The sequence below is a fragment of the Crocodylus siamensis genome, chromosome 15, assembly GCF_052110815.1.
Source record: "Crocodylus siamensis isolate JL-2025a chromosome 15, ASM5211081v1, whole genome shotgun sequence".
Classification (NCBI taxonomy): Eukaryota; Metazoa; Chordata; order Crocodylia; family Crocodylidae; genus Crocodylus; species Crocodylus siamensis.
The window spans coordinates 12748403-12774294 of NC_143409.1; the positions used below are offsets into that span (position 1 = coordinate 12748403).

At 52.2% G+C, this 25892-nt stretch overlaps 1 protein-coding gene across 5 annotated transcripts; it reads right to left on the reverse strand.

The window, feature by feature from the left end:
* Positions 1-596: 596 nt before the first annotated feature.
* KLHL25 (kelch like family member 25) lies at positions 597-25097 on the reverse strand. Of its 5 annotated transcripts, none has more exons than XM_090029394.1 (3): positions 25034-25097; positions 9150-10963; positions 597-2484 (listed from the first exon to the last, which is right to left on the reverse strand). In XM_090029394.1, the coding sequence occupies exon 2, from the start codon at positions 10944-10946 to the stop codon at positions 9177-9179; it is 1770 nt and encodes a 589-aa protein (XP_089885520.1). In that variant the 5' UTR covers positions 10947-10963; positions 25034-25097; the 3' UTR covers positions 597-2484; positions 9150-9176. The 5 variants fall into 5 exon arrangements, with proteins under 5 accessions (XP_089885520.1, XP_089885522.1, XP_089885521.1 ...); XM_090029396.1 differs by having other exon boundaries at positions 25030-25047; XM_090029395.1 differs by lacking the exon at positions 25034-25097 and adding an exon at positions 19139-19238.
* Between the last annotated feature and the right edge of the window lie 795 nt (positions 25098-25892).

Here is a 25892-nt window from a genome sequence, read left to right on the forward strand (position 1 = left end):
CCTGACACTGGACCAGCAAGGTGATGTGATGTTGGCATGAGGAGATGGTGCACATGGAGGAGACCACAGTGGTGAGTGCAGTTCAAGACCGGAGGGAAGCTATAACATGAACTTTCCCCTCGAGCACTGCAGCGCTGCAGAAGTCAGGAGAAGACGAGCTGGATGACGGCAAAGCGAAAAACCAGAAGTCAAATTCTTCTCTGCGTCTTCGCTCATAGTAGAGCTTTCCCCTGCAGAGGGATTGTGTCTAGCAGCGACCACTGAAATCTGCTGGGCACCAGGCAGCTGGGGTCTCGCTTCTGCCCCTCGGCTCATGGCTGGAAGCCCGCTGCAGTCGTGTCCTTGATTTCACTTCTGGCACATGACTGGCAAGGCCTTTACTCCCACTGACCTGGGCCGACACACTTCATGCCCTGCCTTAGTTTCCCTAACTGCAAAGTTAATTATACCTAACCACGTTAACTTGAATTGCTTATGAAATGCAGCTGTGAGGCACCACAACGTGTGAAGCGTATGATTATTCCTCAGCCCTGTTATTATACCTAAATCCAGCTTGCTTAGAAATAAGACTCCCATCGCACAGACATAAATGGTTTCCCAGACCATTTTATTCAAGTTTTCAGAGACCTGGGAGCCAACTACAAAATGTAAAGAAATGCAAATCTGTCCAGCACAGAGGTCCCTGTATACAAAGTGTGCTCGTTCTGACAGCAAAGGCAGCTCTCGGCTCCTGAAAGGCCTTTGTTATTTGAGGCTGTCAAGGGCTTTCAGTACATTGCATCATTTGGCTGGTGAGGCAGCAGCTTAAGCTAATCCGCTGAGGAAAGGAAAGCTCAGAATACTCACAGGAATGCTGGAAAACCGTATGGCAGAGGGCAGTGGGCAGGCCACGTGCAGAGCCCATCTCCAGTTGTGGCCAGCCAGCAAGGGAAATCCCTCCAGCCCAGTAAGAGGCTGGATCCTTCTGGGTCAAGAGCCATAGTCTAAGAGGCCTCCCCTGCAAGGGGGACAATGGGACACTAAGAATTAGTGGCTATTATGTAGAAAACAGCACCAATGCCTAGCTCACCTGTGACACTCAAGGTCTTTAAGAACTGAACATGGGTAAATTAGACTGGGACAACATGGCCAGAAACATTCATATGGGTGGCACAGGGGCGAGGAGGGCTTTCCTCACCTCTGTACCCGCCCGTCATTCTCCGCGCCAGTGGTGTGATGCTTCACTGGATTCAGTTTTGCTTTTCTCAGAAGCGTCAGGTATTGGGCACCGCTAGAGGTGGGATACCCTACTCGGGGTGGGGGGGGTGACAATCAGGTGTGGAAACAGCAAATCCTATGTTCCTGCTCATTTGCTAGCACCGCTTCCATCTGTGCAAGTGTTTGGGGAACAGGACCGTGTAGAGGAGAGACACCATGAAGATGCAGCAAGTTTGAAGCATAACACACATCCTAGTATTTTGGCACATTATTGGGGTGCAAAATCTCTTTGCAGCAGCTGTGTGCAGCACACCGCCAGGCTGCAAATAGAAGGCAGGTGAATGTGCACGGCAAATGCTCCCAAACAACAAGCCCCTGCTTCACATTGCTGGTCTATCAGCTGCTTGGGCTGTCTTCATTAGGAGTCGGGGCTCCCAATTTAAGTTTCAGTGGCTGCCTTCACTGCAGGGCAATGGGAGCGGGTATTTGGGTCACCTTGCTGCTGTCACCTTGCCCTGGCATGGCACTGACATAGCAGAAGAGCTCAGCAGAGAGCAAAGTTTCTAACCCACAGTGAGCCCAGAGCTGAATTACCCAATCCCTCCTCCATCCACCATCCATAACCATTCCCACCCCCCCTCGCCCGCCAGGTCTTTAAAACAAGTCAGAGTCAGCTAAACAGCAGTGGCCCCCAATATAAAGCACTTGGCAACATTCACAGTTTTAAATAAAAATGTAGAAACTGCCCTTCTTCCCCAACCCAGTACAAAGAAAGCACCTAATGAGATTATTGTGCTATGTGCTCCTACACACACACAGGAAAACCATCACGGGAGCCTACTGCAATCTATGGAGGGCAAAGAGGGCACTGGCGGCCTAACTCTTCCAGCCAGCTCCGCTTATGCTGCTACCCCAGGGCATGGCCATGACTCCCATCTCAGGCTAGGCTTAAAGCAATGTCCGTGCTTCTCAGCGCATCAAAGCCAGGCCCACTTCCCTCCCACCCAACAACTCCAGGCGGGAGCTTTAGCAGAGCATGGCTGTAACCCCACAGGATTGCAAACCGGCACCTCCTGCACCTTCCTTCGGTCGCTTGATCACACAGCAGCTAGACTAGCAGCTTCACGAAGCTTCCTGTCCCAGCCCACATGGGGCAGTTTAGTCCCTAGGTCAGCCCTCGTGCTGTCCCGGTGCCAGGGACGGGCCACAAAAGATCCTGCATACGCAGCGGTAGTCGGTCACTGTTGCAGGCTCTGGCAGAGAAGGAAGTGAACGTGACGCTGGCATCTGGGGAGGCAAAAAAGAGAAAGCTCATTAACAGGCATGTCACTCGTCTACCACAGCCCCAGCCAAGCACATCCCTCCCACGCGGAGGAGATCACAACCGAGGCTAATCAGTCCCCCAGGGAAACAACGGGCTGCACGCTCTCCCCCGTCTGCAGAGCCTCGAAACCCTTGTGTTGTCAGTCCTCGTCACGTCTGCTTCGCTGCACCACGCCCCTTGGCCACGGGCGGCTTGGCAGGTCTTGCAGGGAAGGGGCTGGGGTGGAAATTGTGAGGGGTCATCAAGAAATTATGGGGGGGGGCGGGGATCATCAAGACTGTTCTGGAGAGAAGGGGAGTTGAGCTCGAGAAGAGACCGGACATCTCAGAGTGCATCGTGATTGGCAAAACCCCTGAGCCCTGGCTAGGACATTTCCAAAAAAAAGCCAACCCCATGGAAATGGAAAACGGAAGAAAACTGGGAACTCTGGGGGAGCAGCGAGTGACACATACTTTCCCTTTTCCCCCGCAACACCAACCACACAAGATGGGAAGTTTCCAAGGGCTTGGTAAGTACAGCCAGGAGCCAGATCGCAGGCTCCGGGTGTTTTTTGTTTCTCCAGGTATAGGAGAAGCCTGATATCGATACGCTTGGCTCCTGCGGCCAGCCACTCCCTTCCGACTGCGCCCCGTCGACAGGCTTCAAAGATAAACGCTCGCTCTTAAACGGCAGCCAGTGACTGCCTTGCTTTTGCCATTAAGTAGATGCAAATTAGTTTTCCCATGAGCCACGACAAAAAACAAAACAACACAACACAACACAACACACCCTACGCCACTAAGCTGGGATTTAGGCAGTTCAGGATTATGATTAACTGAAATGACAGGCCGGCCGCACCCACGAGATGAGGTCAGCTGCAGCGTTTTGAGCATGGCCAGAGCTGGGTCCTGGACAACTTCATGACTGCCTGCAGCTTTCTGTGGGTGGGGGGTCTGGAAACCCAGAATTCAAGTTCATTAACCAAGGACAGAGCCAGGGTGCGACCATCTGACCGGCCCGTTCCCGCTGCCCCGAGCCAGGAGAAGGCAGGAGTAGCGAGCAGTGAATTACGTTTTAAAAATGCTTGTTATCTAAGGGGTAATTAAATAACCCAGGGAAGGAATTGATGAACAGATATGAGGTTTATTGTGACTGTGGCCTCTTAGATTATCACATAGCTCTGAGACTGGCACCCAGCCCTAATCCTCAAAGCTATGTAGGTGCCTAAGTCCACCACTTAGGCGTCACGGATGAGCTTCAAAACCACCGCTCAGCTGCTGCCTGGCCTTGAGTTTTTGCTGGCAGGAAGATGCAAGGCTGCGGCACAACTGTACACAACCCCAACTCAACCGAGGGGCCGGACTGCCTGAAGTGAGGCATCTCAAAGGGAGCCACTCCTTTGCTATAATCATGCTCAGGTGCTATGCTAGACCCAGCCTCAAAGGCTTGCTTTGCAGCTGGGGATGCAAGCCTCAAATCTTGCAAACCCCAAAGAGCCCGGAGTGCCCCAACCACTAGGTATGCTCAGTCCGGCAGTGCCTGCCATTTGAACGTCCTGCATCAATGCAGTCCTCAGCTCAGGCTCCCCATGAGCTAGCCCCATACAGAGAGTTTGATGCACAGGAAGGGAACTAAGGAAAGCAGCAAGTGAGCAGGGGACAAACCTGAGTAGGTAATAGGAAATGCAAGGAAGCTAGAGGAAGAGGCATGCATCTTGGCCAGAAATTCTCATGCATTAATCCCCTCCTGGAGTTTAACAATTAAGGCAGGTCAGCGCTTTCTCAGGAAGCAGCACCGAGACCCCCACCTCATCCATCTCACCTTCTGCAGCAGGTGGGAGCCCTGCTTATAAACCCAAACCCCACCAGCATTGGAACAGAGACATGAACCCAGGAAGAGCGCCCAAACCAAGACAGGAGGATTGCAAAATGAGTCTCTCTCTCTCCTATGAAGCTGTTCTGTACCATAAGAATAATCAAATACTTACTGGGGCAGGACTTGAAACCTGCCCCTCCCAACTCACAGATGAAAGCCCTAACTCTTGGGCTGCAAAGTTCCTCCTGCTTTTTCTCTCTTTCCAATTCTGCGCTCCTTTGCAAATTGACCCCTTAAATCCCACACAGATGAGCTCCGCAGACAAGCCGTATGGAATAAGCCCGTTCTTATATGTGCTCTCTTCCTGCTGTTCAAGGGGCAGAGCGGTCCTCACTGGTGCTGCTGCTTTTGTTGAATGTTGCCTGCTCTAATTGTTCTTCGTTTAGCAAGAGAACAGCCTGTCCTACCCCGCTAATCAGGCTCCTGACTGATTTGCATTTACCCTGTCCTTATTGAAGATCTCTGGAGTTTGTACGTGCCTCTTCGCATCGAATCTGCTCATTCTCACCCAGCTCCCAAAGTGAAACAGGGCAGTTTCACAATGTCTCTGTCTTGCTGTTTAATGCAGGAAGTATTAACAAAACTAATATGGTACCATGGGAAAGAGGCAAAGTGAGTATTCAGAGAGCGAGACAGAGTGAAACGCTGAGCGAATCTCTTATAAAAGTCCAAATGGGAAGAAAGAGGGTCCACATCACTTTTAAGCCTCACAGAGGACCAATAAAATGTTATTATTTCACGGGTCACCGATCACCTGAGACAGAGAAATCAGCTGCAGGGCTGTGTGTGCTGGGCAAGATCAGGCTTTTCCTTTTAAAGCTGCTAATTATCCTTGATCCTTGGAATTACTGGTGGCCATCAGCACTTGTTTTATTGTCAGTGCATTCATGGTGGGAACCCTGCGGAAAGGTGCTCTGATGCAGACCGGCCTATGCTGAAACCTGGCCCAGCGGGAGATCGAGCTTCTCCCTGGAAACAAGTTTGTCCCGGTTATGATTACTGCATTTCAAACTAAAGTAGGGTGGGATTAGGAGCTTTGTGGATCAGCATTTTTTTTTTTGGACGGGACATTTACGGACCATTAGGCACCCATGGCCATAGGAAAAAAAGACAGATCAACCTGTTACATACCTGCCTCTCATTTATGTCTTTAAAATGACATTTATGTTATTTATGTCTCCCCCTCCTGAGCACAAACCTTTCAACTATGCTCTATTGTGGTTAAACAGCCCAACGCTAGTGCTCTGCAAAGCCGTGCTGAAATGAATATAAAGGTCCAACAAGGGGCCAGGCCCTGGGGACGTTTCCCTGGCCAGAGTGGGTGATGGCAGAGACATCAGGATGTGGGGAAGTTTTCTGGGCTCCAGACAGTGAAACCAGCTGGACAAAAGTTAGCAGCCAAGAAGAAAGAAAGTTCATCTTGGCCCCAAGAGGCCAAACATGCCTTGGGCTTTGGCTCAATGTGTACCAGGCTGAAAGCACAGGATTTTGAAGAATAGCCATGGGCTTCTTGCTCCTTACTGAGAGATGGTGTAAACAGAGCAAAGGGCAGCAGCAATGAGATTTCTACCATGCTGAGAGGCAGAGAGGCTTGAACGCTGTAGGTCAAAAGATATTCAGATATGTGGGCGCCCTGGGAAACTTGAAGATGCATCTGAACGCAGCTGGGCTCAGAGAACGAGCCAGATGCTCTCCCTGCTTCTGCACAAGGGAAAGGCTTCGTCTCCACCTCCAGGTCTCCACAGACCAGCCCCTGCTGAAAAAACCAGCAGCCGATGGTGCTACTGACAGAAGTGCCCTGGACGCGCCAGAAGATGGTCCTGGCCAACATGACCTTCGCTGGGCATCTCCTCAGCTGCCAGGCAGGAACGGGAAGATCCCTCCGTGCTGGACTGGCACACAGCTGTCCACAATGTGTGCACCCTCATATTTAATCCGGGGGGGCAGGGTAAGGGCAAAGGTCAAACCCTGCCAGACACTTCCCTTGCCTACATCCAAGACATCCTGCAGAAGGGCAGTCACTGCCTCCCAGCATCCCCCAACTCTCCAGAGCTCACCGGGGGGCCCTTCCCTTGGCAGGCCCCATGGCAATCCCGCCCCAGCAGGCCGGGGCTACCAAGCTGGTCTGCTTCCGAACAACTGCAGTCTACAAATACGTGCTCTGCATGCCACGCCAGCCTGTTCAAGCTCCACCATTCTTGCGTCCCGCTCAGACACCAAGTGGGGGGACGTCCTCGGCGAGGGTGAACATCTTTGTTGGAGCTTTGGTTCCAGGAGCCCTCATTACTTAAGGACATGACAATGTATGAGTTTATAAATGAAGGGAACAAAAAGATCCCACATCTTGGCGATGGGATGCTCACTGTTAAGAACGCAGGTGGTTTTAAAACAGCCTCTTCTAGCCCACGAGTAGTAACGCCACCGCAACCATTTCACACTGCCGCCTGGATTTCCCATCAGCTTTCTGCAGGTCACTCCGGGGCAGACTGGGCAGTGTTACTTCCTATTCCTCCTCCACGTGTCCAGGGCTTGGGACCGCAGGCGGCAAGGGAACAACGAAGCCCCAGAACCGCTCGAAAATGCATCGATTAAAAATGAATCACTGAGAAAACCGCAGTTGTTACCGAGACTGGAGAAGCTGACTTAGCAACAGGTATATGCGGCTGTGGCCAGCCCTTGTGCCCCTCCACGCACTGGAAACCCAAGCTAGGATTTAATTCAGTAGCTGCTGCAGCAGCAGCCGACTCCACCCTAAAAAGCCCCTAGCCCCACTCCCATGTGTGGTTGGTGCAGAGGCTTAGTATTCAGAAGTGCCTGCTACCAGCTCGCTGAGAAAATTAATTTTCAGCTCTAGGATGGCTCTTATGGGGAGGCCCTACTGACCTGAACAGAAAATGATGGAGTCCTCACACTCTTTGCTGCAATATTTAATAGCTGAGAGGCAGTTAATTAGATTACTGAGCCACTGCGACAGATGCTAGGCAACACGTGAGAAGCACGGGGGGGAATTTGGGAAAGCCATTATAATTCAGCGCTGGAAACGCGCAGCACACTCTCCTGTTAACCCTTGTTGTGCCTCCTACAAAGTCCAGCCTGGCATCTCCAATCCAAGAGCAACCCAATGCTCTCGTTGTTTCTATCTGGAGGTGCTGGTGGTCTCCGAAAGGCAGGCAGCGGGCAAATGCCAGATGGAAGTGTCAGCAGCATCCCCTATGGCCGGCTGGCATTAGGGACACGTTCATGGGGAAATCCTAGACGGCTCCTGTAATGTCCATATGCTCTGTTACTCTGAGGCACACCCCGGATGCCAAGTAGGAGCAAAGAGTTAACAGGGCATTACAGGGCTTGAGCGCTACTTTTTGGTCTAGGGAACTTTAAATGAGAGCTGGAAATCAACGCAGATACGGAGGAGGCCTCCTCCAGGAACCCCCATCCACCTTCTTGGGATTAACACCCTCTAGAGAAACCCTGCCAATCCACCTATGCCCTTCCATCCCAGGGCCTGGCCAGTGCTTCAAGTCCTCTCCTCCTCTCCTGATCAGCTGCCTGACTTGCAAACAGGACAGTGGGCATCCCAATGGTGGAGGATCTGTGCCAAGCGTTCTGGAAGAAGTGGTGCCAAATTTCCTAGCAAGACAATGGGGAATGCTGCCCAGATCCATATTTGCCTTATAACACACATCAGGAAGGCTTCCAGGAAGTGCTGCCTTTCACCTGCCAGATGCTCTTTGGCACACTTTGCATGGCTAATCTATAGGGTGATTTTAATGACAAAACAACAGACCCAAAACTCATGACCAACATGGTAGCTGGGCCGCCCCTGGAGAAGCAAGTGGGAAAGCAGCTGCCAGCCCTCCTGTCCAAGTTTCCATTGCCCCTCCTTTCCAACAGCGCTTTCCTTGTGACTGTGATCAGCCGAGGGGCAGAGCCCCAGAAAGAGGCCACAGCTACTACGGACTGAGTGTGAAAGCCTTTCCCCGACCATCTCCCTAGTAACATGCGCTCTGCTCCTGGCAACTGCCCCCCTTCCATCCCCACCACATCTCACAATGGAGTCTGTAGGGCAAGAGGGCAGGTATTTGAAAGGCAGGGCAGATTTGCATCTTAAACTAACCAAAAGTAGATACATGTAGCACAAGCTTTTCTGAACTGAAGCTCACTTCATCAGTTGCTGTGGAAGCACATGCAACAGGTGGTGTATAATCATCCTGGTGTCACATCTGACCTTCAAAAACGAATGCATCGTGGCCTCTCCTGTCCCACGCCCCAAAAGTAAATGCACCAGTGCTTTTTACCTTGGACATGCCTGCTCCCCCACCACCATACCAAGGGTTAAGCCCTTCACGTCTATACTCATCAGCATCAAGCAATTACCCAGATACCCAGCACAGAAGACAAGCTGTCTAGGCATTTCTGAAGCGCTCAGTCACCATCATGTTCCCCAGAAGGTCTACTATACGAGCATTATTAGATGCATGATAGAAACATGTTGCCCGCATCTCCCTGGGGCAGCTGGGGATGGAAAGCTGTCTGAGTCTCAAAAGACACCGAAAGGATTGGCTTGAAATAAATTACTGTACGAGAGCAAATGGAGGTGTCAGACCTATGGCATTATAAGTCTGATCACTCTACATTTCTGTGCTTTCTAACATACACTCAGCTTGTTAGGATGGGGACACCCCCCAGCGCAAGACTAGAATAAGCAATCTTGGTGTGAAGCAGAGATGCACATTTAGGTGGTAACAGCAAAGCATCAGGTTAACTACCCTCTTACCTGGTTGGGCTTGTGGGCCGACACCTCTCAGGCCGGCAGGTGCTTCCATGTGCTGACGAAAGCCGTGGGTATGAGCGAGTAAGGCACGGTTGTAATACAGTTCCACGTGTCTGAGGTAGGGTCGTAACAGTCCAGTGTTTTGCACCGTTGAGTCCCAAAGTATCCTCCCACCACGTACAGTTTGTTCCCCGAGGCTAACGCGTGGCACGACATGCGTTTGGCAGTCATGTCCCCAACGCGAGTCCACTGGTCTGTCTCGCAGTCGAAGCGGTAGGCGGATGCCGCTGTGTATTCACTGTCACCTCCCATGATGAAAATCTGGCTGCCCAGGACAGCAGCTGCTGTGTAGCGCCAGGGCTGGGGGCACTCTGCTTTGATCGTCCACCGGTTCTCAGCGGGGTCGTAGCACTGCACCTTGGAGACCATGTCCCGGTGAATGCTAGTCCCGCCGAAGACGAAAAGCTTGAGCCGGGCACTCACAACTGCAGCGTTGCTGACTCCGTCCCTCAACGGGGCCACCATGGTCCATTTGTTGGCTGCGGGATCGTACTTCTCCACCTGCTTCAAGGAGACAGAGGGAGAGGCAGGGAAGACACCAGCCACTGCAGTATGGCCACCGACCACGTACAGGCAGTTTTCCAGTTCAGCTGAGCCATGCCCAAACCGAGCTATCAACATGGGGGCAGCTTTGGACCATTCCTCGTGCACGGTATCATACACCCAGACATCTTTTGAGACCCCGTTCTCAGAGCCCCTCCCGCCAGTGATGTACACTTTGCAGCCGATAGCACAGGCACTAAACTCTTTCCTTGGGCTTGGCAGGTCTGCTTTGGGAATAATCTCCTTGGCTTTGCGATCTACCTGATATATCTTGTCACACATAAAGGTCTGGCCACCCAGGATCAGCAAGGTATGCCCAGCTTTGCGAGGCCGGGCGCAGAGGCTGGTGACCACCCCGTCATTCTGGAGGATCTTCTTCTTGCAGTGAATAGCCTCGTCCAAGATGACCTTGTTACTCTCATCGGCCATGATCAAGTTCTCGCAAGCCATGGCTTCCTTGAGGCACTCTGAAGGCAGTAAGGCTAGACGCATGTTTCTCAGCAGCTCTGGGAGGTGAACCCTCCGTTCATCCAAATCGTACTTCACCCACTGGAGGACCGCCTTGAAGACCTTCTCCTCATCCTCGATCTCCAGCTCGTCGCTTGAGATGAGGTCCAGCAGCGTGTCCTTGGAGAGGTTGTTGAAGTCCTCGCTCTTGTGCACGGTTTCGAAGTTGACCAGGCACATTCTCCAGGAGAGCTCGTAGAGCCGCCGGCACTGGTGAGCGTCGGAGAGCAGCATCATGCCCAGGCAGTTGGAGGGATGCAGGTTCTTCTCGAGGAACTCGGCCGCGGCATCGCGGACGTCGTGGAACTGAAGCATGTCGCTGGCCTCCAGCAGGGACTCCGCGTTCTCCTCGTTGATGATGATGCGAGACGAGTATGCGAAGTCCAGCAGAAGCTCCAGCACCTCTGGGTGGAGGCTGTCATGGAAATTCACCTCATCATCCAGGCTTTCCCGGAGACCGTTGCTGAACATGGCTTCAAAGTATCTGCTGGAGGCAGCCAGGATGGCCCGATGGCACGGGAAGGATCTGTTCCCGGCCCAGAGGGTGACATCAGTGAACATGCAATGTTTCCGGAGTGTGTTGAGGTGGGACAACACGCAGTCCGGGTGGGAAGCTTTGTGGAAAAGTAAGATATTCATGGAGCCGGTGCTAGTCCGGGATTTACGGTTCTCGTGGACGCTGACTGACATGATGACACAGGTATCGTCTACAGAGAAACAGAGAAAATACAGCGTAATGTCAGGGGACCCCTGAGGAAACACAGCAATAGTGAGCACTGGGAGCATAATGCAGACATTGTTTGAACCAAATTTCCCCCTTCCCACTGATCTGTTAATGGGTCTCAAACCTTGCTCTGAAACCATCCCCAGTGGCCCGGCATGGGCCCTTCCCAGCTCTGCTCCTGCTCCTCAGTCTGGATCTGCAGCGTGGCTTTTTACAGACCACCTTCAAAATTCGCTATTACTCTTCCAGAGCTCAATTTGTGGGCAATTATGGCAGCAAAAAGGCGCTCTGCATTTCAGCTTCAACAATCAAGCTCCAAAATGAAGCAATTAAACCCCAAAATGAAACAGCAAACTTTCTGATCAGCCCCTGAAGGGCACCCGGGCAAACTGCAGAGCACTCGGTCTTCCTCCACCAAGATATGAAGAAGGCCGTCTCTCCAGGGTAAAGGGCACTGGGCGTGTTTTTGGCTCACGTCAGGTCACGCTGCCTTCTGATCTAGGAGAGATTATTGCAGGTTTGCAAAAGGAGATTGCTACTGCATTTATTTATGGGATAAGTGGCTATTAGTGGCAGCCAAAGATTTCAGACTTTTCCAAATCTTTCTATGCTAGTTTCTGGCTGCTGAACCCACGTGACTTATCTGCTTTATACAACAGACCAGTGCCCAGCTATGACAAAGGAGCCAGCTATCTTGTGCTTTCTCCCAGACAGGCAGAAGCAATACAGCATTGTCCCAGGCACCTCTGCTTAGCACTCACGCAACTGCTATCTGATGCCTGTACTTCTTGGCTAAATATGGATGGAGCACAATAGGACGGACAAATTCGCAGAGTTTGGATGACTGGATCCGATGAGGCCATTTGTTCCAAAACATCCACGGCCGGATTTTCAGCCAGCCTGCCTTCTCCCACCTACCACTAACACGTGAGCCCAAATACATGGGCAATTTCATTCAGCAAGTGTAAAACTGCGACCGATCTGCATTTTGTAAAAACTGAGCATCAAAGAGAAAGAAAACAGAACTGGAGGCTGGAAAACAGAGCCCTAATTTACAACATAGGTGCAGAAGGCAGCACCCTTTATAGGAAATGACACTCGGGGCAGAAAAAAAGGAGAAAACCCACCACCCGCCTGCCACTTGGGATATCAACAGCCCATAAACCACTGCGGGAGATTGTGTCCAAGAGTGAGGGAGACTCACCGCACTGCCTCTGCAGAGCTTCACTCTCACTAGTTCCCCCTCCCCCCTCCCAATGTTTTGTTCATACACCAAAGCCCCAAAACGAAGCCTCACAATGGCCAGTGTGATGTCACCCATTGTGAGGTCACACGTTCCCAACACCCTGGGGCTGCACAGCCCCGCTCTGCCCACTGCCAAGGGTTCCTGGCCTAACTGCTAAGGGCCCCGGCTTGTCACAAGTCTAGAGGGGGACGTGGCCCCCTTGGACAGTTGCCTTGTGTCGGACCATAAAACTCCCTGGTGTCACTTCTGCAGCTAAAATCCGGGCTCGGAGGGCAGATATTAAGAGATCAGGCCAAACCGTTTGAAAAATTCAAGGATACTTGGTCTTTGAAAACATCTGCACAGACTGCCACTGAGGGTGCTGGACCGGACCAGCCATATGGAGGGGCCAGGAGACCAGAACAGACTGCACAGGGATGTGCACGGTGCTGGGGACAGGGACAGAAGTGCAATCAGGGTCCAGGGGCTGATTTAGATGCAACCGTGTTGCTTTAAGAATTGGGGCCAAACCCTGCCTGCCCCATTCTCCCAACAGCAGAGCGGCTCTTCCTTTACTGCTCCTTTCCCCACTGAAACACTCCTCCGCAGGTCGAGCATCGCTTGTTCAGCCAGAGGCATAGCGCTGTCACCTCGTACGTCTTTGGAAATCATGAGAAACCCCTCCCCCACCACACATATCCCCAAGCCTGCTCAAAAAAAAATCAGGAGATTCTTCAAAACCATTCATAAAATATAGGTGAAAAAGAAAAATAAGCATGAGCAGCTTTGAATTTGCTCGACGGGGCACTTGGAAAACAGCACGCCACCCGGAAAGCTGGAATCTTATTCCCCCCCCATCCCCCCACGAAAGCAGAGACTATTTTGCAGTCTCTTGATCCCACCAAGAGAGAGCCCCTGCAAATCACGAGAGTCGGCAACACTGAATTAGCTCACCACAAAGGTCCCTGCCCACACAGTCAGACAGACCAAGACACAGTCTCGTCTCAGCTAATGCAGCTCGTTTTTCCCAGGCAGCTGCCAAGTGCTGAGCCCTTCTCCTCCGGGGAGACCATCGATACGGCGCAGACGAAGTCAGAGGAGTCGAGAAGCCCCGATGAGAACCAGGCTGAGCATTTAGGCTTTGTTTCAGGCCAGGTGTAGCATGCCCTACAATTTATAGGGCAAAAGGAAACAGCGCCTCAGGCTCCTGTTACCAGCCAAGGTGATCTGAAAAGCCAACCGCAGGGGAGAAGCACTAAACCCTCCGAGTCCAGCGACAGCACGGCAGCCCCACAGGACACGGGGCGAGACGATCATCTCGGAGGCAGCCGCAGTTCAGTGCTCCCACGCTTCGTAGGGCCAAGACTCTCAGAGGCTTGGTGCAGATAAGTCTGCTGGGGCCTCCATCATAGCGGCCCAAGCATTTTCCCACCTCCCCAAACCCAAAATGAAAAGCTTGGGACATGTGTGAGTTTCTATTTCTTTACCCCCTGCACTTAATTACTGCAAATGTGTATCCTGCAAGGCACAGATGACTGGGCTGCGTCATAAGCATGGGAACATCCTAAGTTTCCCAAGCTAAACAGCACAGCTGGAACAAAGCACAGCTGTTAGTCCCTGTTCAGTGGTCTCCATCCCAAGGGGCTGCATTAATGAGAAGATTTGCCATTTGCAGACTCCTGCCCAAGATCCCAGACACCCTGTGCTGAGGCTGCTAAACTCATTTCACTTGTGAGCAGAGCCAGCTCTCTCCAGAACCGTGACTGCGTTATTGGTACAGCTGAGCTGATTACCGAGGGGAAATCTCTCTAGCAGCCATGCACAGCTGGGGAGTAGTACCAATTCTGAAGGGTTACTGCTGATTCCAGTGATATAATCTTTGAGCACTGAACCGAGGAAAACAAATGAAATATTTATGAGTCTGCTAAAAGCTATCGATTCAGCCTGCCATTCCTACAGCCTCAGAAAAAACACCCTCCTAATCTATTTCTTTCTTTGATTACCATACCCGAGCTGTGAGCCGACGCATTAATCTTTGGTATGATTATGGATTACTTCATTTTCCAGGAATAAAGAACACCCTGGAAACAGAGGAGTCCAGAAAGGGAGAATAGGATTAGTTTTTCCCTGAGCCTCAGGGATGAAAAAGTCCCTGTTCAGAAAGGAAGGGACAAGTCTTTAAAGAACTAAAGTACCTAAATAAAATACAGAAGTGGCACCCAAGTCACAGGGATTGTTTTCAAATCCCAGTCCCAAGCGTACAGTGGCTCATGCCTCAGTAGGTAGAAACCACATTTCCATCTCAAGGCTGCTTTGTGCTGCTTGCAAGATCAGCTGGTGGAGTTCAGCCCGGTCCCTAGCGCGACAGATATCCACGTCACTAATGTGTCACAGCAGGCACTGGCTTTTCTGCCGTGAAGGGAACCAACCTGGCCATGGCACAGGGTGGCCCTTCCCCCTCACCGATGGTCCCTCGAGGTGCAGGATTAAGACGTGCCCTTGTCCACCACCGCCAGGCTGGACGAGCAGGCTGCAGAACCCACGTGGCGCATTATTTCGAGCCAAACATTTCCAACTTCTGGAGCCACACCAAACCCGTCTCTTCGAAGGGGAGCAAAGCGTGCTTCCACGATCGCCCTTTCAAAGGTAAGGGCCCGAAACCTCTTGTGACTTGGGTTTGATTCCTACCACAGCTGGCAAGAGTAGAAATGAAGCAGCTTCTCAGTCTCATTCTCTGGCTATGAGCACATCACAAGCCGGCCCAGAACCTGGCACCAGCAGGACTTTTCCTAGCCCATCTGCGATGCGCAATAGCCCCGCTTACATACCAGATGGACAGATACAGTAGAGAAGAGCAGTTTCCCACATTAGTTCCTTCCCAACTCACAAACTTTTAAAACCCACAGGTGAGATGACCCCCTGTGCTGGATAGTTAAAGTGTGGCATGGCTAGTCCACAGCCCTGCTTCAGCAAAGCATTTAGGCGCGTGCTAAAATGCAAGTGTCTGTGGAGCAGGGCTGGACTCGAGCACAGGTTCTTATGGGCCTTGCTGAAAAATAAACAGAGAGAACTGGGATATTTTAGAGGTTTTCCTTACCTCTCTACTGAGTTGCAGGAGAAAGATGGAGATTGTCTGGATGAGAAACACCTCGTACACAGAACAAATGGGCCAGCGTCCGAGCTCCCACCTCAGAGCTCAAAGGGTAACCTTGCAGGCTTAGCTCTAGCCTCAGTTTAGCGTGAGACCGGGCAGGAGAATGGGTCATTACAGCAGAACCAATTCTGCCGTTTCCAATCCTCAGCTCAAATAGCAGAGGGACTGGCCGGAGCAGACTGGCTCTTGGATCTACCCATATGCTACAGTCATTTCGCTCTTTGAATGCCAACACTGTGTTGTCTCCCCAGACTCCCACTGTGAAGGCAAAGGCAGACGATAACCCTTCTTCCACATGGACGAGAGCTTGGGAGCATCGGCTTTTTGTCAGCTATCCAAGGTGTCTGCTGGCTCGGACGCTCCCTTGGCTCGCTTCAGCCTCCGCACAGGAGACGGTTCTTACAACACAGCAAGATGGGGAGCTCTGGAAAGCCTTCCTCCTAGGGAGGAAAGTAATTGGAGACAAAAGTAAAAGCTCAGGAGCGAAGGCTCCTCAGACTCCAGCTCACAAATGCTGGTGTCTCAACAGCTTCCAGAAGGGACAAAGCCAGGGGAAAGAGCAAGGGGCAAAGCCTGGTTGAATTCTCGATTCAAATCATGGCTTCAGTACCCTCACCCAGCCGTGAGGCTCTCGATGCCGCTGTGGTGCCCCGAGAGGACAGAGCTCCCGGGGGAATACTGCTTGTGGAAAGGGGCTTCCCTGATTCAGCACATGGATAACGGCACATCCTTGTAGTCTAGGGGGCAACGGAGGGATGGAGGGTGTGACTGAAGCTAGCAGAGTCCCGTATTTTTGGGCTGCTGCAAATCACCTTTCCGGGGGCTCCTCCAAGTTGTGCCGTGAGGTCCCTGGTTTTTGCTAAGGATGGGGAGGCACAAAGGTACCTTACTACTGACCTTTCTCCTTGCCCCTGTCTGAGCATCATCTGAAAGGCCAGCTTGGACTTGGAGTCAATCCTTGGAATAAATTCAGCATTTTTTTTCTTTTTTTTTTTTTAGGCAGGAGTTTGTTCACAAGGCTCCAAATTTCTTTACTCTAAGGAGTCACCAAATAGATAGTCTTTGCCACTGTGCAGCACAGTGATTTTCAACCATGGTCAACAGCATCCTGGCATGCTGCGAGATCCTTTTAAGGGTGCTGCATGCAACATTAGCGCTAAGTGCAAGCACCGACACACGATTCACAAGATAAGCCCAGCAATCTCCCATCGGGCTCTACAGCCTCCAAAGCATTCTGGCTGGCTGTGGTCTTTTTGGTTTCTTTGCAACACAACAATCGGGCTACTATTTTTCCGTAGTCAAGAAACTAGATCTTCAGAGAAGGTATTTTCCAAAGGTGCCTTGAGTCTAACGAGTGGTTGAATGAGTCTAGAAAAGGTTGAGAACCGTTGGGTCAGACGATATTGTTCCTGCTTCCTGACTGGACAATCAAGTGTGTTGGGTTTTATTTCGTTTTTAATAGGAAAGTACCAAATTGAGAATCACGCACTCCCCAGCATCCGTTTCTGGTCTGACGACCATTCCTGCCATGCTGATCGTACCAAATTTTGGGAGTCAGCTCCCCTCCCCATCCCCACCCCAAAACTAGGAGTGGTTGGCTGAACACACCCAAGTAACACAAGCCCTACGAGCCCTCATAAACTAAATCTTCCTACACTTCAGGTCACCAGTTGGCATTTGAGAGAAGCAGAGGTAGGGTGAGTGAGCAAGAAATTATCTTCTGTTCGACCAGCTCAACTGAAAACTAGATAAAGCAAGATCAATCGTGGAAGTCAGCTGTGAACTCTCCAGGCAACTTCGGGGGCAGGAGAATTTGCGTCTTCATTGCTGCAACCTGCACCTCCCGTCTACCACGATTCACGTGCAGGGCACCGCGCACTGTTCAGAAGGAGCTTTCATCAGCGTTTAAATGCTAACTCTGCAATTCTGGGATCAAAGGCTTTGGCTCCAGAGCGTTCTCGATTTCCCTTTCGATTTATTCTGTGCCATTTTTGCCGCCTCTGTTGTTCCTGTCCCCTTCTTTGTTGCCTTTCACAGGGGCTGTGGTAGACGCTCTGCATTTAAAGCCTTCAGAGAAACAAGAACAAGGTCAGCCAAGCCTAAGACCTCTGAGCAGGGAGGCAGGGTAAGCCGTGGCACAGATTGGAGGGAAACTGCAGCTCTGCAGGCAGGGCACTGTGTGCTACTGGGTCAGACTAAGAGTATCCCAGTAGCTCCTATATGGCGTTTTAGTGTCTTCTCTGTACCAGTGACCTCAGATCAGGGTGGGGAAAGGGCTGATAAAAGGAGAGGAGGGAAAAAATCAACTGCCTGTGCATACACGTACACACAAAAGATCAGCGCTGAACGCAGCCACGTAGGCCAGGGCAGTATTAAATGGCCATAAACTAACCACCCCCCCGAGAAGTGTCTGGCTTCAAGCACAACCACCGTAGTTATAAGGCAAATGCTTTTCTCATCTAGACCCGAACTTCTTAGTGCCATCAAGGGAATTGCACCAGTAAAAATGCCAGAAGATTTTGATCCTTTATTTCCGCTGGGCTGTGCCAGAGACGGTATTGACACCATGACGGCAAGAAGCAGAGCAGAGTTTCACTTTCCAAGTGGCAGCAACCTGTGACCCACTCATGCTGTACCCACACCGCTGCCCCTGCCGTTGCCCTGGACCATAAGATAGCGATGACTTTCATTCTACACCAGGTCAGACGTGCCTGGACCCCTGGACACTTCAGAGAAAGGCATAAAAATCCCCCATAGCCCCTCAAATGCTGCAATATTAACCCTTAGGGGGGATTTCTTCCTGAAGAAACACTGCTTCCTAGAAGCACCAAGAGAAGTTTTCTGGTGATTGCCAACCGTTTATCACATTTTGGGTTTTTTTGTTTTTTATATGCCTTCTAAATTGTGAGCTTCTCTTCCACTTCTCCACCTATATAAACACTACACATCCAAGTTTGCAACGGTGCTGGTTTCAGCCACACAAAATTACTGGGCAGTTCGACACCTCCAACCCTTTCACAGCGCACAGACCCACCACCTGGGAACCTAAAACGGATGTGCCGTTTTGTTTAAAGAGGGAGTCCTTTGCTTCCTCTCCTAAAAGTGCGCAGAAATGCTGTGAACCAGATTAAAGCAGCTGCCAGAAGCCATACCCCAGCTACGGCTGGATTTTGCCGGTAGGAAAAGTGATTCTTGGATATGGAGGCTGTGAAATGATGTGGAGTGAAGTGTGCTCCATCTGCAAGAGAGATGGTTATTCACACTGCCTGCTGCTCAAAGGCAGCTGGACCAAACATCTGGTTCAGCACCAGAACTGGCCAACAGGACAGGGAAAAGAAACCTTTGTAAGAAAGATAGGAGGGAGACAAGAAGTAGGGAAGATAAGAGAATGAACCATATGAGTTAAAGCTGCCACAGCTTTAACTGGAGCTCTAAATGTTTGCTGCTTATCTGCCACTTCCATTTCACTCTACCTAAGCAGCAAGGCATGGCTGGAATTGAATTTCCAAATACACCGCTTGGAGAGCTCAAGCGGCAGCCCCCCAGCACCGCTCGGGAGAAGCCAGTATGTCCTGGCACATACAAGAGGATCTGCCACGTCCTGCACTGCATCCCATCAGGAGCCCTGGACAGAGAAGCCTGTTACTAATATCACCTTTCTGAAAACAGCACCGGGAGGAGTAAAAATAGTGACTGACACTTAGTACAACACTGCAGCCGTTGATGGGGAACCTGGGTGCCTGCCAGGTGCCCCCAGACAGGACAGTGTCTCCACCTACCTCCAGCTAAGGACCTTCCACCAAGGTGTCTGTCCACAGCGACCAAGTATTTGGATGCCGGATGCCAGGAGCTGCGCTTTGTTGTTGGCGACAGATGAGTGAATCCAGCATAACTCCGCTCAAGTCAGGGCCTTGCTGGCGTCTGTAAAGTTAGCTCTTCCCTGTCCTAGCAGGATGACTAATGCAGCAATGATGCAAGTATGATTTGCACCCTATAATTGACAGGCAGCGCAACTCTCCCACAGGCGGCAAAGCTACATTTTTGCAACAGAACAGAATTTGGCCAGCCGACAAACCCGCATTCAGAAATAAGTGGAGCAGGTAGGGCCGACTGAAGCGAAACATGGAAGCGCTGACCCACCCAGATCCACGGCAGTCTGAAACGTCCCTATTCAGGTTTTTCCCTCTTTGCTGTTCATTCTCACAGCAGGCCCACGCAGCCTGGCTGAGAAGAGTCGCATCGCATGCAAAGCAGTCCCTTTGGGCCGATTCCCCTCCAACAGAAATCATGTAGGTTTTCAAGCCCAGATCTTCAGGATCCAAGACACCAGCTTTCTGCAGGAGTCCTGGGCAGACCGCTGAATTTCCAGGTGCTTATCCAAATGATTCAGAGCACAGACAGAGTCTGACCATCCCTACTTCATACTCCAGCCTATCTAAGAGCATCTTTTGCCGCTCTGTACTATCCCCCCTTTTTGTTCCCCCACTGACTCCAGTTCCAAAGTTTATCCCAAAGGCTTATGAATGCCCAAGTACCAAAAATAATGGTTCAGGATGTCCCGATTAGAAAGCTGCATTTTTACATATCTGGAAGGGATAAAAGAAGTCAAAATTCGGATGCTCTGGACCTGTCGGAAATGGGTAAATCTAACCCAAACAAGCCATGCTCAAAGCAAACTAAAGGTACCCAGAAAAAAAAAAAGGAGATTTAAGAGCACACTATCAATTAAAGCTGGTGAAAAACGATGCACAGGCCAATCTGCTCACTGCCCTATACCACAAATCCTTCATAAAAGCTTGTTATTAAGTTACTCCAAAAGGAATAGCTTAATAATAGTTGCTTAATAAGGAAGGTGGGTTTTGTCCATGCTCATTACTAAACACTTTGTCTGGCAGTACTGGGAACATGCTCACCGCAACCACCGTCCACTGGGAGAAAACACTTTTAGCCACAGTTGAGGTTGAGGACAATGGCTTTTAATCACTGCATCTCAGCCCAGCGGATCTTTTCAGAGCTTGGAATTCAGTTCAGAAGCAGCTGGGGGGGTTGTCCGCCGAGCCGGCCCTCCAGCTCAATTAGAGAACAAATTCCCTTCAGCTAAATCAATCACAGTCCGCTTACAAGATGGATGCTGAGCGGTTGATGATGCTAGCAAGCCTCCATCCTCCAGTCCCCCGTCTTTCCAATTCTGCTCGGGCGTGCCACGTAGGAAAAGACCCATTTCATCACGGTGACCTTGCTCGCTCTACCCCAAACACAGCAAATGGAGCCCATGAAGGAAGGCCCTCTTTTAATGGACTGCATCTCATGAAACCACAATGCTCTGCTCAGTGGAGGTGCACTGCGACAGGCCAATTAGTCAGGGTAATTGCAGAGCGACTGTGGCAGACAACATGGCTCTAAAAGGCAGACAGGTCTCTCCCACCTTGTCCTCGCACAGAAATTTGCAGAGCACCGAACAGGGATGGCCAGGATGCTCAAAGCCTCTACTACAGACACTCTTGCCACTTGTGTGTTCAGAGACTTGATCTAAAGCCTGTTTAAGGGAGGGAGTCTGACTTCAAGAAGCTTTGGACCAGGCCTCCCCTGGGTAGGAAGTAAGGCTTGGAGCCTAACCTGTAAAATGTGCAGGCTGACTTGGAGAGTGGGAAATAGGAACTAGGTACCACCTCCTTACGTTCCCTTTTGCATGCTGCATGCTTAATACAGCATGGCCAATTCCAAAATCATCTGCCATAGAAGAATCCCATCATTCCTCGACCTCCTGAAATGATGCCTACAGCACATTTCATCTGCGCGCAGACAGCGGAACGATCATTTAAAACATCTGCAACTGCACGTACTCATGACGTACATGGACACTCCACTTAGAAGCTTTTTGCGACCAGACACCCTGTTACGGCTGTATTTATGCAGCTTCTAGTACAATGGCTCCAGCTCATGGCTGTCAATTCAGAATTTAAATTCAGCTCCTTGCCAGAAAACCTGGTGCCCTCCTTATCTCTGCCTGGCAGGAACGCTTGGTTGCAGCCACTTGGCAGCAGGTCTGGCATGGATTCAGCACACCACACAAGTCTGGGAGGGCTGTGCGTCTCCAGAACTGGTTACCCACTGGTGCTGACATAGGGCTGCAGGGTATTAACCCCTTTCCAGGTAGAAATCAAATCTCTGATGGAAATTAAGGGCTGTTGGGGCGGTGAGAAAAGACCACAGCCAAGGGGAAAAGTTGAAAAAAAAGATAGGCTCTTATCTTTCAGAGCTATGTAGTGCACTGAGCCGCATGAACTACACAACCAGTGACTATATTGGGATAGGAGTACTGCAAAGGCACCTATTATCTGATACAGCATTTTATTTCTGCCCCAATCCACAGGACATTAATGGGATTTCCAGTGTAGTATGAAGCATGCTTCACCTCTGGCTCACAGACTATCCGATAGGCTCTGCAGAGACCTCGGGTTTTAATGAGCAGGCAATTTGAGATTGCATCCCTTGTGCTGGGACCCTGAGCTGTGTGCCCACCACACCCAGAGGGGAGGAATAATGCAGCCCGCGCAGCCCTCCCTCCCCGGAGTGGTGCTGCGGGAATATAAACTTGATGAGCAAAGACATATTGATGTGATGGTAGTTAAAGGTCACGTCAGGGGGCCTGAGGCCGCTTGTTATAGCTAAATGCTTCCTAGCAGGCATTCCAATAGCCAGAGCTTTAAGCAGCGCAAGGCTACATTTGCTGCAATTCAATTACAGGCTACAAGGGATGGGATTAGATCCTGCTCTCCCTAACAAGTGCTGACATCCGTGTTTGTAACCTGGCCCTTTTAACACCCCCATCTGCCCAGGGAGCAGCAGCTCCTTCCAGTGTCCCGGACACACCGCATCTGCTCAGCCCATTTCAGCTACCTACCCACGGGGCCAGGACCTGCCCGACTTGTTCCCTAGCAAACTGCTCGCACCTCTCTCCGTGTATCACCGGGCCCTGCCGCCTTGTCCCACCCCAGCAGGTGGCCTCATCCGGTCTTTCCTGTTCCACTTTCACCCAATAAACACCCGTCTGAAAGCATTCAGCTGGCCCACAGGAAGGAGGACTTTTGAACCCTGCTGCCAGACTGCATTGACAGCGATGCTAACATCAGTCACTCACCGATAATGACTTGGACTCCTCTCTCAGCCTCGACCATACGAGGCCTATTTTCACTTTCTCATGAGTATACGACAGGTAATCCATCTGCTCCTCAGCTATTTCCCCCTCGCACATTTAACTAGCCTGCTCCTTCTCTTGTTTGGGGTTAAAAAAAGGCCTTCTGTCCTTTGGTGACTCCCCAGCTGCAGATCACTTAGGAGCATGGCAGAAAACCCATCACTCGAGTCATTTAAACCTGGGGTGACTGACACAGAGAACAAGTTAAACCACCGACTGACACAGAGAACAAGTTAAACCACCGACTGACACAGAACATTTCATATACAGCAGGGGAAGGCAGGCCAAATCTGGCCACTAGTTAAAACAGGCCTTTTCATCACTACACCCCAGCAGTCTTTCCTACCCACGTGCACAGGGGGCTGGACCCGATGATCTTGTAAGGTCCCTTCCAGCCCCTAATATCTATGAAATGATGACATTTCTAAGTAACAGCACGGTTGTTAGGGCTTGTTCCCTTTCCTGACACTGCTTAGAGTCGTGTTTCTTTATGCTCAGGTTGTGGCATTTTTCCTTCGGAGGGAATTCAGTGCTAGCTCCGGACATGAGGATCCCATTACTAGGCCGTAAGCAGCAGCGACACAATGCTCTTCAAAAAGCACAGAGCAAACCTGCACCGAATATCAGTTGCATCCCAAAACACTTCACTGAGCGCAATCCTATTCCAGAGAAAAACGGTAGCAGATGGCAAGAGAAATTAAAGCGGCAAAGAAGACTAGATGTGTTTTCAGATAACATTTGATTTGAGACATCAAACAGAGCACGGAGCTGAGAGGCTCTTCCAGAACTGCAGAAAGACAGAAATCATACACCAGCAGCAGCCAGATCCTGCGGCGTGGACCCCTCGGCTGGACCAAGGGAAGGACAGAGTCCGAGAGAAGTGCCAGGAAAGGAGGCAGCACAGGTTTCTCCCGACGTTGTTCCATTAACATGCTGCCTGCCCTGAAGGGACCACCGGTGGGACAGCAGTCTAGCACCACCAACTATTTTTTGCCATTTATGCAGCGCCTGGCATTTTACAAACATTGGTTTCTTATGTAGGTTAGCTAAAAATATCAGGCAACAGAGACAGGCTGGCAGGTGAGAACTTGAGATGAGGAAACAGGGAGACGGACATAGCACAACGTTACAAAACCACTTTTTTTCCCCCCCCTGCATCCGTCTCATCCTATAAAGGGAGAAACAGATTTGGGAGAAGTTCGAGGATGGAGGGAAGCCGTAAGGTACAATGAGGTGAGTCGCCCCAAGCACCGGGTCACAAGAGGGTAAGACAGGAGGAGACAAAGGTTGTTTGTGCAACGAGGAAAAACTGGCAGCGGTGTCTACATCTGCAAATGTGTCCGTACCAGACAGGTGGCTCCTCGGGAGAGGATCAGGTGAGCAGCTCTCCTGAGCACAGAGTTTGTTTTGTTTGGGAATTTAAAAAAAACAGAGTTAATGGGGCCAAGAATATATAAAAAAAAAAGACTGTAACTTCTGAAGGACCAAGGGCCCCTGGGAACACAAGGCGATAGGGCAGAGATGGTCCTAACCGGACAGGAAGCTCTTTTCCATCAGTCAGTTCAAATCAGGCATTCAGACACCACTGCAGGCTTTAAAACAGCATTTCTGCAGCTCTTTATTCCCTCAGACAGATCTTGAGCAGCGGCACCCGGAGAACCGTGCGTACAGATCGAAAGGGGCACGAAGTGAAACAAGGCGGGGGGGGGGGGGGGGGGAGCCACGCTAGTCCCATCCCAGGTGTGCACAGCTTTTGGATTTACCCAGAGGAAGCTTGCTGCCCTCAACACCCACAAAACCGCTCCTCAGCAGCACCCGGACCGCACCGCGTGCCCCCGCTTTCCTGCACCGGGCTGTTCTCGGAGCAAGGGGCGCGCAGCAGCTTTCTGCCCGCCAGCACGTGCTGCTTTCTTGGAGCTACTCTGCTCCAGGACTCCCACAAAGTGACAAGAGCATGAGGACAGGCGCCGAGCGGGCGGCCCACAGGTCCATCCCGCCCCGTGGTCTGCATCACGCCGGGCAGGGTGCGGGGCCTTTCCCCCTCTTCCGCTCCCCCCTGCAGCCTGGGCCACGCAAGACCCTGAAAGCGCCTATTCACAGGCTGCCCCCAGCTCCCAACAACTCGATGCCTGCGAAGGGTCGGCTTCCTGGCCCTTTGGGAGCTAAGAGCGTGGGAGCGGGTGGGGAAGCCTTCGCCATCCCTGGCACAGGGAGAGGGGGCCGCTCCCCTGATCCTGCACTTGACCACGACGCAAACGGGCCCCTCTGCCGCGCGGGCAAAGCCCGGACCCCGGGGCTGAGATGCAAGGACCGGGACGCTGCGGCCAAGTCAAGGAAGGACAAAGCCCGGCCAGCGCAGGGGGGCAGCAGCCCCCAGCCCCGCGCAGTGCCCTGCCCTGCCCTGCCCAGTGCAACCCAGCCGCCCCCAGCCCAGCCCAGCCCAGCGCCCAGTCCGCCCCAGCGCAGCCGTACTCACGCGCTCCGCCGCCGCCCGCACTCCGGGCTCAGAACGTCCCAGCAGCCGGGAGGCAGGAGGAGGGGAGGGGGCGGGAACTCCCCCGGCCGCCCCCAGCCAATCAGCAGGGACGGCCGCGTGATGGACAGCCGCGAGAGGGCGCAGGCCTGTCTGCGGGGAGGAAGGGGAGGGGCGTCCCCGGCAGGGCAGCCAATCGGAAAGGCGGGGAGGGTGGCAGGGCTGGGCCGCGCCGGCTTAAAGGCGCAGATGCTCCTAAAATACAGCCTCCCCATACGCACGCTGCCCAGATGCTTCTAAAATACAGCCCCCCCCACCACGCACAGACACCCACACACCTCCACCCCCAAGCAGCCCCCCTGGCTGCCTCGCACCCCCCCACCACATACACACACACACACCCCCCCCCAAGCAGCCCCCCTGGCTGCCCCGCACCCCCCCACCACACACACACATACACCCCCCCTCCAAGCAGCCCCCCTGGCTGCCCCGCACCCCACCACCGCACGCACACATACACACACACACCCCCCCAAGCAGCCCCCCTGGCTGCCCCGCACCCCCCCCCCCCAAGCAGCCCCCATGGCTGCCCCACACTCCCCCCACCACACACACACACACCCCCCCCAAGCAGCCCCCCTGGCTGCCCCGCACCCCCCCCACCACACACACACCCCAAGCAGCCCCCCTGGCTGCCCCGCACCCCCCCACCACACACACACATACACCCTCCCCCCAAGCAGCCCCCCTGGCTGCCCCGCACCCCCCCACCACATACACACACACACACACACCCCCAAGCAGCCCCCCTGGCTGCCCCGCACCCCCCCCACCACACACACACCCCAAGCAGCCCCCCTGG

Excerpts from the sequence above, each read along its gene's own strand:
- KLHL25 (XM_090029394.1), bottom strand. The coding sequence starts at position 10,946 with ATGTCAGTCAGCGTCCACGAGAACCGTAAATCCCGGACTAGCACCGGC.